General features: G+C 36.1%; 1 protein-coding gene and 1 pseudogene across 1 annotated transcript; one reads left to right on the forward strand and one right to left on the reverse strand.

The window, feature by feature from the left end:
* Window positions 1–409: 409 nt before the first annotated feature.
* On the forward strand, window positions 410–3,464 carry LOC132103132 (lysM and putative peptidoglycan-binding domain-containing protein 1-like; annotated as a pseudogene).
* Window positions 3,465–4,142: 678 nt separating this feature from the next.
* LOC132103134 (tumor necrosis factor, alpha-induced protein 8-like protein 2 B) lies at window positions 4,143–11,208 on the reverse strand. Its single transcript, XM_059507976.1, has 3 exons — window positions 11,043–11,208; window positions 5,563–5,882; window positions 4,143–5,005 (listed from the first exon to the last, which is right to left on the reverse strand). The coding sequence occupies exons 2-3, from the start codon at window positions 5,878–5,880 to the stop codon at window positions 4,763–4,765; spliced, it is 561 nt and encodes a 186-aa protein (XP_059363959.1). The 5' UTR covers window positions 5,881–5,882; window positions 11,043–11,208; the 3' UTR covers window positions 4,143–4,762.
* Window positions 11,209–18,815: the final 7,607 nt, after the last annotated feature.

The raw sequence follows: 18,815 nt of genomic DNA on the forward strand, positions 1-18,815 counted from the left end.
AGACATATTTTCAGTCCTATTCTTCCAGGTATTAAAGGCAACTATTTCTTATTTCGCTTCCTGTTTTTGTGTCTGGAATTATGGGTAGTGGTCTCTGATTCATGAACGTATCGAGTCAGTTCGTGAATGATTCCTTCGCAAATAGGACTGATCCCTTCAAGCTAAACCACTCTCTTTGTAATGAATGACTACCCGTCTCGAAATAAGTTTTATTCGAGTTTAAGACATGTAAAACCTCAAGAAATAGGTGCAGTTATTTTTTTTTTACCAATTCATTGTCCAAAAGAGTCGATTCGCTGAAGTGGGACTGGGACATGGAAGGAACTTATTTAGTTGACGCCAACAGAGGCTAAGCTAATCTGTTAAAGTCTTGGGACAAATAACGTTAAGACTGTGGTTGATGTATTAGATAATGTCTGAATTGTTAGTTTTTGGGACGCCACTGTTATTTAAGTGAGTTACGTTATGTTAAAAATGTTAAAACGTCTGTGTAGGACCGAATTATTATTAGTAACGTTACGTTAGTTGTGTTTACGTTACTGGTTAAATGGCGTTAAAAAGCTTTATATCGGTTCGTAATGTCGTAACCAGTTAATTCTAACAATTAAATCATGGATAGGTTGTTTATTGCTGCAGACTTAATTTCTTCATTTAAATTGACTGATGGCATAAGTGCATGTTATGTTCAGTCCTGCTGTCTTGCATTCAGTAGCCGCAGATGGTCAGCTGCAGTTCATCATAAGTCATTATTAAAATAAACACTGGAGCTCGGGTCATGTCCTCAGATCACTCCGCGTCACTGGCCGGTACTCACGGCCTCCTCGATCCGCGGCCAGCGCACCCGGTCCTACGGTCCAGCCCGGTGAGACTTTGCAAGGACTGTCATTGAAATATGGCGTGTCTGTAAGTAAACAGAAAGCATGTATTTTAGGAATTTGCCCTTTTAAATTTTTAGTTGGGTTCATTTACATACATAGTTTTCAACATTAATGTACTTTAAACTTATTTTTCTGTCTTTACAGATGGAGCAAATAAAAAGGGCAAACAGACTGTACACAAATGATTCAATATTCCTGAAGGAGTCCCTGTCCTGTCATCCCCGTCCTGACGGAGTCTGTGTCTTTCACAAATGGAGTGGAGTTGACCGAAGATGAGACAAGTCCAGCAAAGATACACAGAGATTTCTAATGAGATCCCCAAAAGCCAAACAGACTCTAGATGTGAAGCGAATGCTGATCTGTAACCAGTGTAGTACCTGAAAAAGATAGACGGCTTGATCAATCAGTCCACACAAGCAGCTGTGAAGACCTGCCAGGAGGGAGAGAAAAAGTAAGTTGTCAGAATGAAATTAGGACTGCTGTCATTATTTTTAGGGATACAGAGTTCACTTATTCCATATCGTTTTTTTTTTTTTTTTTGCTGTCAGCTGAGTCGTTCAGCAAGTTTGAGCTCAATGGAAGAATCATATGACTTGGGGTTCCAATGAACATATGCTGACTCATCATTACACAGATAGAGAGAGAGAGAAAAAAAAGTACAATTTAAGGCTCATTCACACCAAGGACGATACTACAACAATTAAGATATAGTAAGTCCTAAATTGAGAGTCCTCACCTCAACCATAACGATAACAGCAGAGAGGAACTATATTGTTGAAATCATTCCTTTTTTTCCAACTGATGAACAATTAAAACATTGACAGCCAAACAGAATCCATCCTGCTATAAAGAGGTTGAGCATTTAAAAGGCCATAACGTAACATAACTGCACTGTGTCCTTGTAATAAATAGAATGTTGTTATGTGCTAGTGGACGCTAATATAGCTATTGTTATAGTTATCTTTATAGCAGGGGTGTCAGAACTACAGCCTGTGGGCCAGTTGCATTCTGTGGATGAATGGCATTATACTTTTTACATCCGCTGACTGGATATGATGATCACGTGACTATTAAACAGTGCTGTGAGATACATTCGAGTTTGGCGCAGAGGTCAGTGATACAAACCACAAATGTCATAAGTTAAACTAGTTTAAAGCCAGATGAAACCGCTTTGGCATTCTCAACAACACTGATGCAGAAATAACTAAATGCCTTAAAACTATCCTAGATACCTTAGCAACTGTTCATTTTTACCATGGTGGTGCAATGTATGATACTGTGAAAAGGTTCATTTTAATGATATTAACTTACTACCTCAGTAAGAATATTCACATTTTATCTTTTAAAAATGAAGTTTTCATCTTTTTTTTTTATACAGATGTTTCTGTTTGTTAATAAAAAAAAATCTGCATTCTCAACTCAAGCTACTGTCCAAGAGACAAAACATGTAATATTATTAATATTGCTGTTGGCACAGTAGTCTCAAATGTTGATCAGGAGCCCTGTATACTGTACAGTATATGCCCTGCATGTGTGTAATGGACAGCCATGCTTTATAATTATCATTCTTGGTGTGGATGCCAGTTTATTTTGAAACAATTCATAATCAGAAATTGCTAATGAATCTTACAAATATTTACTAAGAAATGGCAAGTAACACATTTAATTAAACATGAAATTTTGAAGTAGAAAAACTGATGTCGTATAAAAAAAAATAAAATAAAAATCCATTAATCTCTGTTTTATTCACAACTTAAAAAAAAAAAATTACGGTGTACAAACCTATGTGGAAATCCATTATCCACCTATAAGGAATCAATTACAAAAGCTATTTTCATACTTTTAGCAGAACATTTCCTGTAATGAAATCACTTAAAACATTCACATTTGCATTTAAAGGTTTTCATCTATGGAGCAGCTCCATCACAGCAATCCGACATCTGACAGAGCATCCTCCCAGCATGCCGTTTTGGGAGCTGTTCCCATTACAATCACCAGACGGACCAGGAATCTGAGGGATAGGGAGGATGAGATCTTCCAGCTCTGATGTAGGCATTTATTAGGACTCTTCTGACTGTTTTCTGTGTTATTTGTACAAATTGATTGTTTTAGAAGGCTCCCTATTTGGGCTTCATGCCTTTTCATGCCTTTTACAGAGATTGCTGGAGTGATTTGCAATAGTATTTTTCATAAAACTACTACCAGCTTTAGACATGCACACATATTAGCACAGTAAAAGCATTGTAGTTTGATGCCTAAAAGTAATAATGTGAATTATAATTCTGCTGTATTTTTTTATGAGCGTAACAAATTAATGATGGACAGTTTTGTGTGTGACTGCATTTCTAGCTTAAAAAAATAATGCACTTGCTAATTGATACTGAATTTGATACTCCCTCACAAATGCTTTGGGAATGTGCCACTGGACATCTTTCAGATAGTGACCTGTGAACACAATGCAATAGTTTTGCACTGCAGTCACATGCTTGGTTTGCTGTTTTTTTCTGTTCAATTTACATTGTGCTAAAGTGTCTAATGCCCTTTGTGGTTACCAAAACATGATAAAAATTTTGTTCATTTCCTGGACTGGTTTTTGGTGTTGCATTTGTGAAATCTAAATGATCAACACTCCACGATAAATGAATGCAGTATGACATGCTCAGATTAAATGCCATAAACACATACAGATCTTAGTCTTTTAACTTTGAAATCTTGTTATAACATTACACAAAACAGTTGTCGTCACAATCGAAATGCACCAGTATTCCTTATACCATACCCATTTCTAACCTGGAATTAATTAATTGAATGTTTAAACAAGGTATTAGGGTGTGTATTATGAGTATAAAAGTTCTCCAGACAACAAAATATAAGCATTTTTCTTTTTTAAGCAGTTTCTTGTCATCAGTAAAAATTCCTTATAGACATAAAATGTTATGTAAGATTAGCTCAGTGCAAATAGATGGCTTACAGTAAAATCGGTAATATTATGTAAAATTACAAATGTAACACTTTTCTATTTTGATAAATATCTGTGCTGCTTTGTTTTTGTGGAAACCATAATACATTTTTCAACACAAAGATTAACAGAACAGCATTTATTTGAAATAAATCTTTTGTATCATTATAATTTTTTTTTTGTCAATTTAACGCATCCCTACTGAAAGTTTTAAAAACTAATCTTACTGATCCCAAACTTTTAAACATTAGTGTGTTTCAACTTGCAACACAGTATGCAAATTACTTTAGCAAAAGCGATGGCTGTAAAGAAATTGTTTTAGTGGTTGTTCCCTTTTAGAACACAGCAGATCCCCCTCAGGGCTGTTCATGTCAAAATGTAGTTGTTGACTTTGCAGTGCCAAGCTTTGATTTATACTGTATCATAGCCATAAGTGTAACACTACAGTAGATGGCAGCGTGAATAGAATGTCTTTCTAAATGTGTGTTCTGGTTTTTGTTATTTTGTTGTCCTGGGAGGTAAATAATCAGCTCCAAAATTTTAACAGTTTTGAACAATACAATTTTCTGCTTTAATTTACAGCAGAGTAGCTGAACCCCAGTGGTTTAGACGTCATAAAAAAAAAGTAGTCTTGAAAACCTCTATTCAACGCAGCTGGAGTCTCAGAGCTTTAAAAAAATTGTTCAGATGGTATTATTTATATTTGATCTGAGCTCGCTTAGGTAGTAACAGTGGCTGTGTTAACAGTATCAGGCCAATGACTGATCTAATATTCATTAATAACACAGCATCACTATTTAAGGGGTTGAACTGAAGTGTGACACCATCAGTCAGTCACATTTTTGCTTCTTTGGTTGCATTGTACACAGTCTGAGATAACAGGTGGTTGCCAATCCTGTAAAAGTCTTTCAGTTCTTTGCCGTCCTCATAACGTCCCGTCCTCCAGCAGTTTGTTAAGCCCGTTGCAGATTTTGGTGAGGTGGGGTTTGAGAGGCCCGGATGGGTTGTAAAGCTGGGTGAGGAGCTCAGGGTCAGCGTAATGGTTGAAGACGTGGTTGATGCGTCCGTGGGATTTTGGTGTGAGGTGAGTGTTTACAAGCTTCAGAAGCATGTCTCTACTTTCTTTCAGGATCTCTGACATAACCGCTTTGTCAAAGGTGAAGTCTACCTGTAAAGGGAACAGAGACAGGTTTTGTTACAAATAAGACTGTGTTCAGAACCACACCACCTGCTTTGTAGAAAGCTAGAAGCAGTTAATGCCTCTTAATGATCAGTTGACAAATAATTAACAAATAAATTGATTGCGATTTTGGAAAGGAAGTATCGAAGTGTCTAAGAAATGCTTACATGAATGCTTCAAAAAAATACTTGGTTTACATTCATTCATTAAACAATAAAAAAATAATTGAAAGTTATATTAGTAAAACCACTGAAAGGAATGTTTTACATAATGTGACTAAAAATGGCAAATATATTATTTATTAATATTGTATTTTCCATTATATTTTTTGTCATTGTATTTTTTTAGTATTTTATGTTGTGACTGAAAAATGCTTTTGTGAAAAATGTATTTTATTTGATAACTTATTTTATTTTTGTAATTTCCTGGATGTTGTCAGTGGTCAAAGTGAACTATATGTGAACTATACTGTATACTTTTTTTAAATTATAGAACATAAATTCAGCAAATACTGCTTAAAGGTGTGAGATGCATGTATTGTGTACCTCGTTGAAGCTGATGGCTGTCATGGCTCCCTGGTGCAGTTTCTTTTGGAAATTCTGGGCCATCTTTAGCTCCTCATCATTGAATCGATTGTGCTTGAAAAGGACAGCTATCTTCACAACCACTTTAATGAGGTCTTTCACCACTTTCTGGGCCTCTGAGCGGTTCCCAGTGTACTCCTTTGACACACGGTAAAGCTCATCTAGAATCTCGCTGCTGGTATCATCGATGAACATCTGCACCGTAGCCTTGTTGACCATTTGGCTCAGCATCTTTTTCTGGGCCTTGAGCACCATGTCCTTGGAGCTGAACGCCTCCATGTCTTAGAAAGGGGAGAGATCAATAGTAATTCAAGATGCTGAATATTTGTATTAATTTTTCATTACTAATACAGTGTGTTTTAAGTTAGCATAACCCCTCAGTAACTTAAAAGTATATAAAAATAAAGATTCGTCATTTAAAATGGCATATGCATATGATCTATGACATGTTTTGGTAATGTTTATGAAATATTCTTATGACTAATTGTGCATTTTCCCTTGTATTTTATTTCTGGTTGTGTATTGGTAAGATTGTCAGAGCTGGGGAAGTCCCCTTAAAGTCTTACTTTAACCAGTTGTTCATCAGGGAAAGCTCATGCCATTTAGGACCTCATCATTGCCCACACATCTCATAAACAACACTAATTGTTGTCAAGATGATGTGTCATCATATCCACCACTCTCAGTGCTGCTCAGTGACATCCAAACATCTGTGATCAGTGTGTCTATATAACATTCAGTATTTTACCAAGTTTAAAGGAATAGGTCACCCAAAAATATAATTTTTACTTATGATGTAATCACCCTCAGGATATTTAAGATGTAGATTTTTTGTGTGGACATTTCCCCATTGAATTAAACAATATATGGTGGTTAGGTATGTTTTGAAGCATGGCCGCTGGTTTGATCTGGTCCTTAGCTGGTTATGTACTGGTCCTAAGCAACTAACTCCTGCTCAGGACCAGCTCAAACCAGCAGCCATGCTTCAAAACATAACCACCTACCAGCTTATGCTGGTTTTTTTTCAGCAGGGTTGTTTCTCCATCAGAACAGATATGGAGAAATTTAGCATTACATCACTTGCTCATCAGTGGATGCTCTGCAGTGAATAGGTGCGGTCAGAATTACAGTCCAAATAGCTGAAATAGTAATAGTTAAGTAATCCACATGGCTCCAGTCCATCAGCCCAACAAAAAACCTTGTCTGCTCACCAAAAAAAATCAACCAATATATTTATATCCTGATTCAGACAATACATATTTTTACTGGAGAAACCAATACTATGGATAGAGGACTTGTATTTTAGCTGAAAGCAATGGTTTGAATTAAAAAAGTATTTTAATGCAAATTCCTTTTCACTTCACAAGACAAACCTTTTTTTTGTAGAATAATTAAATGCAATACTATTAGTTGAACTATGATTTGCATGCACATCCTGTATGCATTTAGGTTGTAGTCTCTGATGTCCAACACAGCATAGTTTAGCATTGCTTAACAGAGCGTATAGTCAGGAGAACGTGCAAAGACATGTATGAAATTTTTTTTTCACTGCATAGTACTTACAAGTTCCTACATGAATCTGAAGATTGAATCATGATACAGGCACCTATGTGCTTAGACATTTCTTCAGTGTATTGGTGCAATTTTTGAGGTCTTGCATATCTCTTTCATCAGATATTCTTGTCATTAGTGATGATCTTTTTGTGCTGCATTTATTAAAAATCATGTACTCTATAACAAATGCAATAACTGCAAAGTATATTAATGTCCAAATGACCTGCACTGTGTTTTTTCAAAAGACAAGCCAAAAGTGATGTCATATCTCAGTGTATTGTATTGCTTTTAAAATCCAGTTCGGTTTAAAATGAACCAACCTGATTACATTTTAATGCAGTTTAAGTACATTAGAACAGTCATTACATTCTGTGACATGGAACATCAAAACAACTATTTAAATACTCATTTGAACAAATCCGCATGTTGTACACTTCAGTAAAACTGTGAAAGCAACATAATCCTAAGGTTTAACACAGCTTCTCCCTTACTCTAATGAATCTAAATAGAGCAAAACTGATCTGATGTTAAATGTTTCACTATATGTGGCTATTTAGATGCAACTTTATTTTTTTATAGAAAATAAATATAAAATCTGTTTAGAAGTTGGTTTCTTAAAACATCTGTTCTTAAACATCTGATTAGATCAGGCTTATGCTGGGCTTGATAATAACCTTTTTATGGGTTTTCTATTAAGTTTTCTGCAGTACCTCAAAACAAACTCACATATAATATAGAATATTATTTATTTTTTAAATAAGAAACCATGTGTGTACAGTCGATCATGAGTGCAGATAAGAGTTAATAAGATGTTATATTTTATAAAACAATTATATATATACACATTCAACATTCTGGTCCCCGAGCCACTTAGTTATCACTTTTGCCTTATGGCACGGTGCTCAATCGTGCTGGAAAATGCATTGTTCTTCACCAAACTGTTGTTGGATTGTTGGAAGAAGTTGCTGTTGGAGGGTGTTTTGGTACCATTCTTTATTCATGGCTGTGTTTTTGGGCAGAATTGTGAGTAAGCCCACTCCCTTGGATGAGAAGCAACCCCACACATGAATGGTGTCAGGATGCTTTTACCTTTTCTTCTCCGGACAAGCCTTTTTCCAGATGCCCCAAACAATCGGAAAGGGGCTTCATCGGAGAATATGACTTTGCCCCAGTCCTCAGCAGTCCATTCACTTTGCTCTTTGCAGAAGATCAATCTGTCCCTGATGTTTTTTTTTGGAGAGAAGTGGCTTCTTTGCTGCCCTTCTTGACACCAGGCCATCTTCCAAAAGTCTTGGCCTCACTGTGCGTGCAGATGCGCTCACACCTGCCTGCTGCCATTCCTGAGCAAGCTCTGCACTGGTGGCACTCCGATCCAACAGCTGAATCCTCTTTAGGAGACGATCCTGGCACTTGCTGGACTTTCTTGGATGACCTGATTCCTTCTTTACAAGAATTGAACATCTTTCCTTGAAGTTCTTGATGATCCTATAAATTGTTGATTTAGGTGCAATCTTTGTAGCCACAATATCCTTGCCTGTGAAGCCATTTTTATGCAACGCAATGATGGCTGCACGCGTTTCTTTGCAGGTCACCATGGTTAACAATGGAAGAACAATGATTTCAAGCATCACCCTCCTTTTAACATGTCAAGTCTGCCATTCTAACCCAATCAGCCTGACATAATGATCTCCAGCTTTGTGCTCGTCAACATTCTCACCTGAGTTAACAAGACGATTACTGAAATGATCTCAGCAGGTCCTTTAATGACAGCAATGAAATGCAGTGGAAAGGTTTTTTTGGGATTAAGTTAATTTTCATGGCAAAGAAGGACTATGCAATTCATCTGACCAATTTTCATAACATTCTGGAGTATATGCAAATTGCTATTATAAAAACTTAAGCAGCAACTTTTCCAATTTCCAATATTTATGTAATTCTCAAAACTTTTGGCCACGACTGTATATAAAATCTTTATAAATATATATAATAATAATAAATAATTTAGCGTTTTAATATTCGATTCAAATACATTATGTAATACAATTAAATAAAATTATTTAATAAATAATACATATAAATTAAATTATTTTAAGGCAAATCGTTGTGCTCATGGATTTTTTCAGGCCCATACTGATCTCATTCATACCTTTCAAGATAAGATGAGCAAATTTACATTAATTTGATTATGACTTCTAACTTCTAAAAAACATCTAAGGTCAATCTAATTAATTTTAAACCTTTTCACTTAAACTTAGCTGAAATGGCCATCTGTATCCCTCCTCATTGAAAGGTTTGTCACAGACAAATAAATATTTAGCATTCCTCAGATGACTTCAGCAAAAGCCTGAGGCTTTATGTGTGTGTAAATCCCAGAGGATTTACAGGATATGAAGAATCATGTTGTTTCTCCATCCTAAAGACCACTGTAGTCACCCTGTCATTACAAAGCAGCAACTCACAGCACAAACCCGTATGACGGCACAGAAGAGACAGGTCAGAACCTGTTTTTTCTTTTTAATTCAGAATGGTCAAACGTGACTTTTATGATAAATGTATATAAAATGAGAGTGTGGAAAGAACTGTTTTGAAGTGTGTGAGTGGAAGCAGTTTTTTTTCTGAATGGCTATTGGCTAAATTAAAGTGATAAACTAAGACTAAGATACGAAGTGTCAGCTGGTCTCTTAGTGTCCAAACCCCCTTTAAAACTAGCCTGGGAAACCAGTTATGACCAAGATTTCAGCAGCGAGAACACATCCTAGACTATCTTTAGACAGCCATGGATTTCCAAAAAATAAATAAATCTTTCAATTAAGCTTGTTGACTGAAGTATGCCAGGTTAAGCTAGTTTAGAAGCCTGATAGGACATTAGACCACATAGGCCAGCATACAAAACACAACGCATGCTGGGCTTTCTTTAATAACAGGCTTTAATCATCATTGCTAAAAGAAAATCATTAAAGAATCATGCCTTAATGTGTCCGCCCAAAGTTTAAATCATTCCTATGCTCGTCTACACAAACGTGTGTTTGGAGCTCGTTCTCAGTGCTCCATGTGTTTCCTCATCAATATCTCCCCACAGCACCTGAATAGTGAGGTCTGAGTATGTGATGATGTCACGTATTGTGCAAAACTCTCCGTATTACTCAATACTGCCTGTTTTTTCACTGCTTATTTACTGCCATTTTCATTCTTTTCATGTGGTAAAAGTACAGTGTTGTTTTCTTTGTAAAATTAGCATGTGTGTGACTCATATGCACGTGTTTGACTCTCACTCAGCCGGAGAAGTTGTTTTTTTAATATGACCAAACAATGTTTAAACCTGACTATAAAGGAAGTGAAACTCTGGGCTGTTAGGCACAGCTTTCCCCCCTGTTTTCGGTTAAACCCCCAACAGCTAATTTCTTCTGACACACGCTGCTACAAAAAGGTTCACATCAACTACCCAAAGCCTGAGTTCACAGAGTTTAGGACATGGTTATGAGACATGAAACTCTTTATTTCAGTAGAAGGTGTGTATTGTTCATATTGCTAGCTTAAAAAGGAAGACTGGACACTGTTTTGTTTATAAAAGGTCCACCGGATGGAACATAAACTATCCCAGTGTGTTTTAGATGTTTAACATGGGAGTGGCTGAACAGAAAACAAGTTTAATTGTACTTGACATTATTGCCTACAAACCTCCATACATTTTTAAGCATACACTAATAAACAAAACAAATCCATAAAATTAAACTTTCACTTGTTATTAAATCAGAATACCAGCATATTTTTTAAATTATTTAGTTTGCTTTAATCCACTAAAGTAACATCATCTCATGTATACATGATCACAGCGCTCTCTGAGATGATGGAGGAGAGGGCAGAGGTCAAGACCAAGACAAACTCACCTGACTTTTCTCTTGTTCACTCTCCCTCGTCTGTTCAGTCGCTCTGTCCTCCCTCTGCGCTCAGATCAGGTGGTTGAAATCCAGCGTGCAAGTGATGAAAAAATCTCCTCAGACAGGTGAAATCAAAGAAAACTACTCCACAAACCCTGTCTTGTGCTCACACCACTGTAACAAGATAATTTGTCTTGTACTTCCTTGAGGGACTAAATGTATAAGACACACCCCTGAGTGTGCCCCCCCCCCTCTCTCTCATCTATCTCTCTCTCCACCCTGTCAGTGTGTTAGTTGCTGACATGGTGTGTCTGCTTGCCCAAACAAGTGCAACCCTTGTAAAGAATTCAGCAGTAATCCTGGATGTGGCACAGTGAAAAAGGAGGTTTTAGTCTCTTTGTGATCTTGTATGCAGCCACTGTCATCCTTGACACTGCTACGTTTCTCACTTAACTGTGTTTCTTATAAACAAAACAAACAAACAAAAAAAACATTATATATATATATATATATATATATATATATATAGTGTTGTTGTTGTTGCTGCTGCTGCTTTCTGATCAGTGTTTCCATCTTTTCCTGCTTACAAAACCATGAATTCATTTTCAGTTCAATAATATTCTCACTTTGCATGGCTAGGAAAGCTATTTGTGTACCCATCAAAAACATACAGACATTTTATTGATTTTATGCAAATTGGATTACTGAATTGCTTTGCTTACAACTGCATGGTTCACAGATTTTTTGTTTGACATTTATTTATGATTTTTACTTTTAACAAGATTCAGCTCTTTTTCTTTATATTATGAAGATATTATAAACTTTTTTCAGTGGTGTCGTCATTTATTTTATTTTATTGTAATGCTTCTCATCAAATTCCTTTAAAGTTTTAATTGTTTGACAATTTTCACTTAGGTAAATGCTCCCTATAAATATTAAATTTTATAGCTTTGATGAACGCCTTTGGTTTGTTTACTGGAGGCATTAGGGGATGTTTTTGTCCTTAGATAGATAGATAGATAGATAGATAGATAGATTAGAACTTTGTATTCTTAAAATTCTCCAGTGATGCATGAACCTTAAAATATTGTTAAATTAAAAGTGTAAAATATGTATAATAAAGTTTATTTCTAAAAGGCCACAAGGCTAAAAAATTAAGGAAACACCCTTGTACACAAACATCCTTTGATAACTGAACGTATTATTTTTCTTAGGCAGCCAGTTATATTATATATTCCATTTTAAACACTATGCAAACACAGATTGTAAACACAAATAGAGAAGTGAAGTCTGCCATTGGAAAGCTGGGTCATACCAGCACTTTATTTGCCATTTTCTTTTGTAAAGTTCATTCTTTAGTCACTAACATTAGAAACTGCTGTACAATGAATTGGTCTTGTGTAATATAAAGTCACTCTCAGGGAAAGGCTGCTTATCTCTGCTATCTGAATGGAAACCATCTGGACTTAAGCTCTAATGCATAAAGACTACAAAAGGAATTGATGCATCTGGCTTGATTTGTGAAAGTTTTGTTTACAGTCTGTAATATTGCTTAGATCCATCACCTCAGCTGAATTCTCAAGCTATAGTAGTAGTAATATACATTTGTATGAGACTGAAATTGAAAGCATGACATTTGTGTTTTTCCGCAAAGCTAAGAGCGTTCAGGCAAAGTAAGAATTAAGCTTGTCTCCAAGACAACAGACAGGAAGTGTCGCTTAAGTGGTTTCCTGATGGATTCCTCTTTATCACTGAATGGTATCTGACATGTTGTGAGTGTGTGCAAGTGTGTAATATTTTAGAGATAAAGCTAAAAATATCCAGTTAGCTAGTTTAATGAATTTAATGTGTTTTGGGATATTTGTGATAATGTAGATGTTAAAAATGCCTTAATCAGGTTAAAAAATAATTTAAAAAGGCCTTACATTTCCAGATTTCTGTTATATTTTCTTATTATATTGTGTCCCTCCTTTTTTTCTTTTGTCTCTAGGCAGAGTTTGATGTAATATTGGCAAATTGTATTTGTGGCTTAACAGACATAAATAGTTTGTTAAGTGGCAAGTATGTCATGTTAGTGTTTGTTTATCTTGTATCTCTGTGTTTACATGTGTGTGTATGCCTGTCTAAATGTAGGTGTACGTCTTTGGGTGTGCGTGTGTTCACATGCTATATTTAGGTCACTTGGTTTTATCTGATGTGTTCGCTCTTACTTTAGCAAAGTATGTGTTTCACAGCCATATTACAGCACTCATCAAATAATAAAGTCAAATGTAAACAATCACATTTAACATATAAGAGGTACAACAAACTCTTTGTTGTTACAGTAACCGAATGAATACAGGGATTCAGCACTTGTATCATAGTAAATATCTCTAACGTTTAACATAAATGTTGTAACTGTACATGCTAATATACGCAATACAGATTGATACGTGATACATATCATTTAACATATGTGTTAATATTAATAAAACATTCAAATACAGTTATTCAATTAATGAGGAATTACTGCAGCATCCAAACTGCACTTTCTGTTAGATACCCAGGCTTTGGATGTCCTCTTTTATTTTCAATATATTTTGGTTACCTGTATTTTATGGCAGATCTAAATAAAGTATGAAGCATGAAAAACATGATTTATTTTCCACAGTCAGATTGTTCATTCACATTTATTCACCAGATTTAATCTCAGAATTTGCTACCTCAAATGCAGTTATTGGACAATTCACTATTTTATCAATCTCTCCTGGCTATTTACAGCAGATTATGCTTCGCATAGGGAGGTTAGCTGGTAATCTCGAGTACTGATTTCTGAAACTGCTTTTTGCTGTTAAGCTTTGGAGCTGCATGGCTGCCAGCAGGGGGAGCTTTCCTGCGCATTAACAGAAGCGTTCTCTGCCTTCTCTCCTTTGTTATTCTTTGTCTTTTTAACATTTTCTTTATCCTGGGACTCATTGGTGAAAGTGTTTGGGTCTGTAGCGCCCTCTAGTGCTGGCAGAGTGTCAGGGGGCAAGTCAGTGGGAGTGGGTTTGCCCTCAGCCTGCTCCTCATTGTAGGGGTTCATGTTTGATGGGGAATGTTTGCTGTTGGTGCACGTGGAACTAAGGAGAAAAGGCATTGAAGATGGAAGAAGACAGAAGCACAAATGTTAAGACTATTTGTAAGAATTTCTGGAGAATATGAAAAACATGATGGATTGAAAAATGCAAGGTATTATCATGTTTCAGGCATCAAAAGAGTATTTTAAACTAGCGAAAATTTCAAATGCGCATTTATGTTAGGCCATCATATATTAAATGCTTGCTAAGAAGACCTGCACATGTTGTGTTTTGTATTTGTTGGTATGCTAGTGTTCCCACTAGGCCTTTTGGACTAGCAAAAGTTCCTTAGTCAACTATTAAGCTTGTCAACCAGTTTTACCAGTTGTTTTTTTCCACCTGTTAGAGTTTTGGTCTTTTGAGTTTTGTTTTTCCAAACTCACCCATTTGAGCTTCTGTCTTCTGAATCTTTCTGGTCATTGCTGTATCGGAGCTCTGCTGGAGTCTTAAATGCAGTGGTGGACGAAGTTCACAAATCAAGTACTTGAGTAAAAGTACAGATACGTATAATAAAATATTACTCCAGTAAAAGTACTCCTTTTTCAATTTTACTCAAGTGAAAAAGTACTAAATTTTTTATGTACTTAAGTAAAAAAGTACTGAAAGATAGATGTTTGCAATTTTATATAGGCTACTTAATTTAATTTTATATTAGCACATATTTTTTTTTATAATCCTACTGCTCAAAATACCTGGGATTTTTTTTTTCAAAATAACCACTATATGGAGTCAAGATATATTTTTGTTGTTGATATGGACTACGTTGATGAGAGTAATGTTCACTGTGAATGTACCTGAGAGAAAGCAGAGTTGACCATCTGATTTTCACCAGTAAGAAAAAAGTATTTTAAAGTTTGTTGTTTTACAGAACATCACAGTTATATATGACATGATAATAAGACCTGAAGTTAGGAAAAACATTTTAAGGAAAATATAATTATATTTTCATAATTATTTTTTCCTTCTCAAACCTTGTATGTGGTGTAAAAACACCCCTGGCCAAACGGGGTCCATGTCTTCCCACTTTGATAATTACTGTAGTTACCATGTTCTGAACATCACATTCTTTCTTTTCTCCCCAGATGTAATCTATCTATCTATCTATCTATCTATCTATATATATATATATATATATATATATATATATATATATATATATATATATAAATAGGTGGTTGAATAAAAATATTTGGACATTATTTATAAAAATTACCTGAAGTTAGCACCAGCAAGCTTGTTAGCTAGACAGTTAGCATCAGCTAACAATATTTACTTATTTTCGGTACGGTTATGAATAAACATTCATGTCTGTCTACTCGTCTAGTTAATCCAAACAATATAACGTTTTGTCTGTAAAAACAGATGTGGTAGCATTTTTATAAAACTGTTAATATTACTTTTTACCTAAAACACAGAGACACTGATTGATGTGTCTGCATCGATCTGCACTCGAGCATTTCAGTGGGCTTAAATAGATCACTCTTTACAGCAGATTTAGTTCCCAAACAACTGACAATTTTGACCTAAATATGATTTTCAGTTACAATAATTAATTCTAAATTTTGACATTAATAACTTACTTTTAGCAACATCAGATGCACGCGCGCTCACAAGATCTCCCGGTTCTTACTTCTGTAGACTAAACAGTTCATTTGAATCAGTGTGTGGTCGACTACAGAACAGCAGCAATCGGATAATTCTAATTCATAAACGAACCGTTTGGTGCGATTTGCGATCCGATTTAAAAGTTTATTCTGAAAAGACTCAGTTCGTTCATGATGAATCAGACACCGCTTCTGCGTGTCGGAGCACGTGATATGGGAGCAACGATACGTTGTATGAAATGTAGTTAAGTCAAAAGTAAAAGTTACTCAAAATAAAACTACTCCAGTAAAGTACAGATACTTGAAAAATGTACTTAAGTACAGTAACGAAAGCTACTACGTTACTGTCCACCACTGCTTAAATGAGAGATCTTTCTTTCCCTTCAGCCAGTATGTCTTCATATAACCTTTACCCTTAATCAACAGGGATTAGAGTTGATTTCACACCAATTTAAGATATTTGTTTGCAGTATGAGTCATATAAAGTCATACTCATTTGCATTCATTTGAGAAGTTAAATAGAGAGAAATAAATAGTACTTTTAGAAATATGTTTAAGGGATGCTTATTTCAGTTAATTTTGTAGACCGACAACCTCTTGTTATAGGAACATTAACCATTAACGGATAAGATTTATAAGATAAGATGAGATAAATAGCAAGCCTACCTCAGAGCTAAATTCTGCAGCGCATTGGACCTCCAGGGCAAGATTTGAGGAACCCTACTCTAAGAGCTTGAACTGGACAAAGTGGATTAGGACCTTGCTCACCCTTTGAATTGGGAAGCATTAAGAAGGGGACAACTTGTGCTCTGAACAGAGTGGAGAGCACTTTTAGCACATAGCCGTGTCTCAGTTTGAGGATGACTCTGCAGTCATTATGTCCAAACTCAAGACAGGAAGCACTGACTGACAGGTCTTGCAGGTTACCCACTCGCTTGACCGATGCTAAAGCCAGAAGGAGGGTGGTTTTAAGCGACAATGTTCGCAAGTCGGCCGATTGGAGTGGCTCAAAAGGAGGATTTTGCAGGGCCCTGAGGACTATACACAAGTCCCAAGTAGGCACAACATGAGGAAGAGGCGTATTCAATCTCCAACTTTCCCTCAGAAACTTAACGACTTGGTCCTTTCTGCCGACTGACAGGCCAGCCATGAGATAGCGATTTGCCGTGATGGCTTCCACATATACTTTGCGCATGTAAGGGGTGCAAGGTTTAGATGCCTTAGCCCGCCATTTTTCTTGGGAACGTGGAAGTAGCGGCTGTAAAATCTGACTCGCTGTTCCCTAGAGCAAACGTTTCCATGGTTCCTTCTGCAAGCAGATTTTGCACTTCAGAACGGAGAAGATGAGCACTATTGTCCTGTATTCTCCACAGCCTGGTGAGAATGTGAATCAGTTTGCTCTTTGTCGGCTCGTAATAATCCATTTGGGAGAAGGGTGTCAGGATCGTCTCCGGAGCATGCCCAATCTTCCAAATCGGAAGCTGTGATATAGAATCATAAGTGACAGCATTCTCCTATGGTCTGCCTAAAAAGATCAAACTGCTTGTAGACAAGGGGCACTGATCCTCATGTGTAAACACATTGGTGGATCAAAGTGCTGCGTGAGACTCATGCTCTTGCAGTGAGAGCAGTCTGCCTCAGTGAGCAAAGCCTCAGTGTGGGCATGGCCCAAGAACCAAATATATACACTACCGTTTGGGGTCAGTAAGATTTTTTTTGGCCAAGGATTTAACACTTTTATTAAGCAAGGATACATTAAATTGATCACAACAACGACATTAACTACTTTAGTAATATAATATATATATAATAATAATAATAAAAAATATTAAGCAGCACAATTATTTTCAACATTGATAATAATAAGAAATGTTTCTTGGGCTTTTTAGAATGATTTCCGAAGGATCGTGTGACACTGAAGACTGTAGAAATGGCTGCTGAAAATTCCACTTTAACATCACATGAATAAATTACATTTTAAAATATATTATTATAAAATTTCACTATATTTTTGTTATACCACAGCCTTGGTAAGCATTAGAGACAAAAAAAGAAAAAAATTGGTGTACACATTTTGAATGATGTACATACATAGTTTTGTAAGTTTCAATGTGCTTAACACAGTTGATATTGGAAGTGAAGACGATGATGAGGTTGATTATGTAGTGTTGTACCTTAACAAAAATCTTTCCACGTTCTTCGATGATGTATGGTTCATGCTCCAGATGGTCTTTGGTGGTCTGACTGATGTGGATTTGTATGGAGGAATTATTGAGTCAGATTATAAACTAAAAGTCTAAAACTAAAAGTCTTAAACCAAATCTAAAAATCTAAATTTGAAACTTAAAGTCCAAGTCGAAAATTAATTTGGTATTTAGGATTGGGCATTTGGGGATTTAGGATTGGGAATTTGGGTATTTAGGATTGGGCATTTTATCATTTAGCCATTTAGGATTGGGGATTTGGGGATTTAGGATTGGGCATTTGAGGATTGAGGATTGAGGAGTGTATGCAAATTAGGAGGCGTGGCCCAAATACTGGAGGCTGGGTTTGAAATGGCTGGTGCGCAGAGGCACCTTATGGACAGCAGAGGGAGCTCCCAGTGCTGAATGTAATGAAAGTAATGTAATTGTAATGTAATTCTGTTTCTGTAATGAAACAGAGCGAGTGGGCGGCTTAAGCGAGGACTGTGTGATAACTTCAACTTAATGACAGCTTTGTAACATTTGTGGCCTCAAACACAAAGTCACCAGTGAAAGGAGGGCTATCGGTCTGACGACGAGAAAGCAGCAGACAGTGTAGCAGGTAAGATGCTAACATTAGCTACTAGTTATATAAGATGATATTGCTAACATGCTTTAGTAGGGTATTATTATTGTTCACTCCTTAATCCTCAATCCTCAAATGCCCAATCCTAAATACCCAAATCCCCAATCCTCAATCCTAAATGGCTAAATGATTAAATGCCCAATCCTAAATACCCAAATTCCCAATCCTAAATCCCCAAATGCCCAATCCTAAATCCTAAATGGCTAAATGACCAAATGCCCAACCCTAAATAGAAAATGCCCAATCCTAAA

Source organism: Carassius carassius, chromosome 24, assembly GCF_963082965.1.
Source record: "Carassius carassius chromosome 24, fCarCar2.1, whole genome shotgun sequence".
NCBI lineage: Eukaryota > Metazoa > Chordata > Actinopteri > Cypriniformes > Cyprinidae > Carassius > Carassius carassius.